At 45.0% G+C, this 4,976-nt stretch overlaps 1 protein-coding gene across 1 annotated transcript; it reads right to left on the bottom strand.

Moving 5' to 3' along the window:
* Positions 1–34: 34 nt before the first annotated feature.
* Positions 35–4,780, bottom strand: LOC113980423 (ubiquitin carboxyl-terminal hydrolase 40-like). Its single transcript, XM_027707639.1, has 6 exons — positions 4,021–4,780; positions 3,291–3,417; positions 2,887–2,944; positions 1,929–1,982; positions 886–974; positions 35–499 (listed from the first exon to the last, which is right to left on the bottom strand). The coding sequence occupies exons 1-6, from the start codon at positions 4,398–4,400 to the stop codon at positions 248–250; spliced, it is 960 nt and encodes a 319-aa protein (XP_027563440.1). The 5' UTR covers positions 4,401–4,780; the 3' UTR covers positions 35–247.
* Positions 4,781–4,976: the final 196 nt, after the last annotated feature.

A 4,976-nucleotide genomic window follows, 5' to 3' on the forward strand; every position in this document is an offset into this window, starting at 1 on the left:
CCTGGGCATTTCTTTTAATAATATAATTAGATAGACAAGATGTATTTTTTTTGAGCTGTATATTAAACCCTTCAGGGAGATGAGATGGTTTTCAGGCAGGAAATTCCCCTCAGCTCAGTCAGCTTTTCCAAACTGTTAAAAAAAATAAACCTTTGCTGTCAGTTTGTTCCTTTTTTGAATAAATTTTGAAGAAATCCTTATTTGAATAAATTCTGTCCCCGAGTTTGCAGAGGAACTTTTTAAATATCTAAACCTGCAAACTCAACACTTTCCAGCCACTGCTTGCCACCACTGGAAGCACTGGGAGAGTTTCCTCTTCCCAACTCCTCTCCCTCCGATTCTGAGTGAGGCAAAGGGTGTAGGGAATGTTTTCCAGGAGCAGCAGAGCCAGAAATTCCCAAAGCTGCCTTACCTCTCTGACAGAGGCAGTCTCCTCCACAACTATCTCCATCTCGGGGCTCGAGTTTGGGTCGCTCCCAACCATAAAGTACAGGAAGAGCTAAAAATGGGATCAGAATAAATATGGGAATAGTGAGAAATAACCACTCCCTGCTGCAGGAACGGCATCAAACTGCACTGAAACACCTCTGGGCTAAAGCACCCAAGCCAAGCAGCACAAACAGAGCAGTAAAGATATCAGAGTTATTCATTAACTCCACAACTCCTCCTCTTGGACGGGGCTTGGAGCAACCTGGGCTAGTGGAAGGTGTCCCAGCCCACGGCAGGGGGTGGAATGGGATGAGCTTTAAGGTCCCTTCCAACCCAAACCATTCTGGGATTCCATGATGTTTACAACTTAGAGATTCCAAGAGCAGCAGCCCCCCTTGGCATCCTTGGTGCCCTTCACAAAGGAGATGCACGAGACTCTTTCCCTCACGGCTCTACCTGAGTGGAAGTTGGAGCCTTCCCACGGCACAACCCAAGCAAGCTTCCCATCTTCAGTTCTGCTTCCTTGACAGTGTAATCCTCAGGCACTTCAGGGAGGATAAAAACATGGAGAACATCATCAGCTGCTGTTTCCTGGAAACATCAATTCTATCCAGCTGCTCTTTAGAGCAAAAAACCATTTTTAGAATAAAACCATTCTGTGACCTGTGGAGAACTTCACTTCCCCAGCTCTGCCCGCAGATCTCCAAGTCTCCCATGATGAGAGCAAAGAGATGGAGATCTCCCAGGGCTCCTTCTCTATCCTTGGGACCTCTCCCACTGTGAATCCCTTTTTTCCCCACCACCAGCCCAGCTGGAATTTCCCTCACTGAAACTGCCTCTGATCCTTTCCACGTGCTCCTTCGGGAAGAATCTGCCTCTGCCTTCTCTAAGATTCCACATTAAGGAGTTAAAGATGGCAATCAAGACTCCCCCCCCCCATCCTCAGGAAGCTGGAAGAGCCCAGCTTCCCTCCTTTTCCATCCATCCCAGCTCCCAGACCCTCTGGGTGCTCTGCACTGGACAGGTTTTAGTTTGCAAGGGCTCCTTTCTCCTGCTGAGCCCCCAGAACAGGAACAACATTCCAGGTGTTGCCTGACAAGCACTGAATGGAAGGCAATTAATCTCTCCTTGGGTTTTATTAATGCAGTGTATGAATAAAAATAGCAAAGACATGGAAAATGTTTCCCAGGAAGCTCCTCTCCACTGCTCCAACACTTCCCAAACCAAAGCTGGGGGTCCCTTTGTGCCCAACTCTGCCCCCCAGGAGCACAGCTCAACACTGACAGCTGGAATTAGGGATGGCAATAATCAAATCAGTTTGACCTCTACCTTTGTGTGGCTGCTGTTAATGAACCTAAAAACTGGGGGAAAAAAACCCACCCAACTGCTTCAGTTAAGTCTGGAAATCAGGGAAGTTCTTCTCCCAGGGAAGGACAAGGGGGAGCTTCAAATCTCCTCAGTGATTCCTTATAGAACAAGGATGGAACACATCAATTTACCTGGAGACAGAAGTTTCCCATTCCCACTAACAGGTCTGAGACAGCTCTCACTTGCTGTAACAAAAAGGGCAGGAAAGAGAGATGTATTAAATGATTCAAGTAAGAAATTTGGCTCAGAATTAAGATTAATTACCATTAGATTAATTACAACAGGTCTCCCCACCTGTGACATCAAAATCTCAACTGGAGAAATTCCCAGAAAGTCCCTGAACAATCTTTTATTCTTTTGCTGAAGGATCACTTTTCTCTTTTAAAGTACAATCAGCAAAATCTTACAAAACTGGCCAAGTGCTTCCAAAGGGAAAGACAACAAAAACTTGAAAGAAGACTGGAGACTCTTCCAGAAAGGAATAAAGTTAAAAAAAAAACCTTCTTCAATTGTGAGTACAATACTTTAGTAAGACAACACAAATATTCCTACTCAAATAAGTAAAATAAGAGCCTCATAAAATGCATTTTAATCAAGACTTATACTGATTTATTTTCTTAAAGCTTGGAAAACTAATAATTAAATTTAAAATTAAATGAGTTTTAGCTCCTTTGCAGCCTCTTTCTTTCCAAAAAAATCCAAACAAAAACCAAAACCCACCAAACAAAAAAAAAGAACAAAAAACCCCAAAAAACCAACCAACCAAAAAACCACCCACCCAACCAACCAAAAAACCAACCACCCAACCAAAAACCAACCAACCAATAAACAAAAACAAACAAAAAACCAAACATAAACCAAACAAAAAACCAAACCAGAACAAAAAAAACCCAAAAACAAACAAACAAACAAACATAAAAAACAAACCAAAATCCCAACCAAACAAAAAAACAAACAAAAAAAACTAACAAAAAATCTCCTAATAGCAATGGATTTGCTGTTTTGAATAGACTGGAAAAACCAGGAAAATCCTGCTAAATTCAGTAAATTGAGTATTATCAGACAAAGGTGAAGCAGGTGAACACTCACCAAGTTCCTCTCCCAGGTGAAGCTCCCTTATTGCTTTCATTTTGATATCTGACATCACCTAAAAGAAAGGAATTTTAAGACTTCCAGCAGGGAATGCCAGGAACACCCCTGCCTGGATAAATGCCACTCCACAAAGAGCAACAAATAATCCCTCCCTCCTCTTTCAGCTTTGGTTTCCTGCTATCACCTCAAACACACAGGACAGGCCAAAAACCAAAATTGCTTCACACTAAAACACTGCCCTGGTTTAATTTACCTGCCAAATACCCCAATAATGGGAACTTCTGAGCTCCAGAGTATTTTCAGCAGAGAAAAACTTCACCCCTGAGGCTAAACCTGATTAATTGGGCAAAGGGCAGTGAGCAAGCTTGAGGAAAAGAGCCCTGGCCAAGCAGAGTCCTTACTGTTTCAATAGTGGCAGTAATTTTAACTTGGTTCTCTTCATCTTCTGCCCCACAGAAGTTCTTCACTTGGAGCCAGCTGATGTCACAGGTAAAGGCTGTCAGATTGCCACTGGAAATGTTCACAAAGCTGTGAAAAATCAACAGTGCAGAGACAGTCAGAGACAGGAAAGCTACCCATTGTCAGGGTAGGTCACTCCCCAGCAAAGCTCCCAAACAAACTGATGATTCTGAGGTCATTAACAGTGATGGAACATCACAGGGTGAGGGTCAGGCAGCAAGTGCAAGGAGAGCAGAAATTTGAATCTGACAACTTAAGATTCAACTGGGAGATCCCCCTTAAAGGATAAAACCTTATGGTGGCTTTACCCTGGCACAGCTTGGGCTGATGGTCTTCTGATATTGCTCTGCCCTCTCATCCCCCCAAGTCCCTCAGACTCAACCCCCAGAAATTCAGGTTATGCCAGATATTTGCCAGCACACTGAGCACGTGTTGTTCCCACCAGGTGTGGAAGTCAAAGGGATGTGTGTCTAAGAATATCTAACAGCTGACAAGTGTCTGATCTCCAGAACTTAAGACTGACCTTTTAAATACAAAGCAAGGTAAAGCGATAATTAGTTACAAGAAGGTATCATTTTAACTGAACTGATAATTTAGTTACAAGAATGTACCATTCTGAACATTGCCAAAATCACTTTTGTGTTTAATTATGCCCCTAATCAAAGTGGTCACCTCTGGTCATGGCTGTCCAAGACGAGCACTGAGCACCCATCCCTCAGCCCAACGCTCCGGACCGTTTCCTCCATATCTTCCTCGCGGAAAACCTCCCAGCTCTTGGCTTCTTTCTCTTCTCCAGAGCTGTTCTTGAGGACGATTCCTCCCGAGGGAGCCAGGGCTCTGTGCAGGTCCCCCAGGCTGGTGCTGCAGGAGAAGGTGTGCTGGGCCTCGGTGAAGTGCTGGCCCTTGCTTCCCTCGTTGTGCCCGGCCAGGCGCAGCACGTTCAGCACCACGGGCTCGTGCTGGGCACCCGCCAGCACCCTGGTGCCTCCCACCTGAGGGCAGCAATTCCACAGCCAGGGATTACACAGGGGACTGGGCAGCAAGGAAATCATGGAGGCAGAAAGGTGGACACTCCCCTTCCTCGTTAGATACAAAGCAGCTTCTCGCTGAACCACTAGAGTAACTCAAAGGGGTTGGGAAGAGAAAGGACAACCCCAAGGGCTGTTATCCAGAGAAGCCCCATCCCTGGAAGTGTTCAAGGCCAGGTTGGAGCAACCTGGGATAGTGGAAGGTGCCCCTGCCCATGGCAGGGAGTGGAATGAGATGAGCTTTAAGGTCCTCCCAAGCCAAATTATTCCATGGTAACAGTAGGTGGGAAACCAGGGGACACCTGTCTCATCAGAGTAAGAATAAAGGAATTTAGCCTCTCAGGATATTAAAGAACTACTCAAACGTGACTGACCCAGATCAAAAGAGTTAGATTTTAAAACCTGACGTTGAACCTAAGCAATAAATACAGTTCCTTGCTGGAGAAAATTGAATCACACAGAAAGCTGGAGTAAAAACTGCCCCAAAAACTGCCCCAAAAACTGCCCCAAAAACTGCCCCAAAAACTGCCCCAAAAACTGCCCCAAAAACTGCCCCCAAAAACTGCCCCCAAAAACTGCCCCCAAAAACTGCCCCCAAAA

This window comes from Neopelma chrysocephalum, unplaced genomic scaffold (assembly GCF_003984885.1).
Source record: "Neopelma chrysocephalum unplaced genomic scaffold, ASM398488v2 Primary Assembly neopelma1_94129, whole genome shotgun sequence".
Taxonomy (NCBI): Eukaryota; Metazoa; Chordata; class Aves; order Passeriformes; family Pipridae; genus Neopelma; species Neopelma chrysocephalum.

Excerpts from the sequence above, each read along its gene's own strand:
- LOC113980423 (XM_027707639.1), bottom strand. The coding sequence starts at position 4,400 with ATGATTTCCTTGCTGCCCAGTCCCCTGTGTAATCCCTGGCTGTGGAAT. Across the intron at positions 3,418-4,020 it reads TTGGACAGCCATGACCAGAG|CTTTGTGAACATTTCCAGTG; the intron begins GTGACCACTTTG and ends GATTTTTCACAG. Across the intron at positions 975-1,928 it reads TGGGAAACTTCTGTCTCCAG|TGCCTGAGGATTACACTGTC; the intron begins GTAAATTGATGT and ends TCCTCCCTGAAG.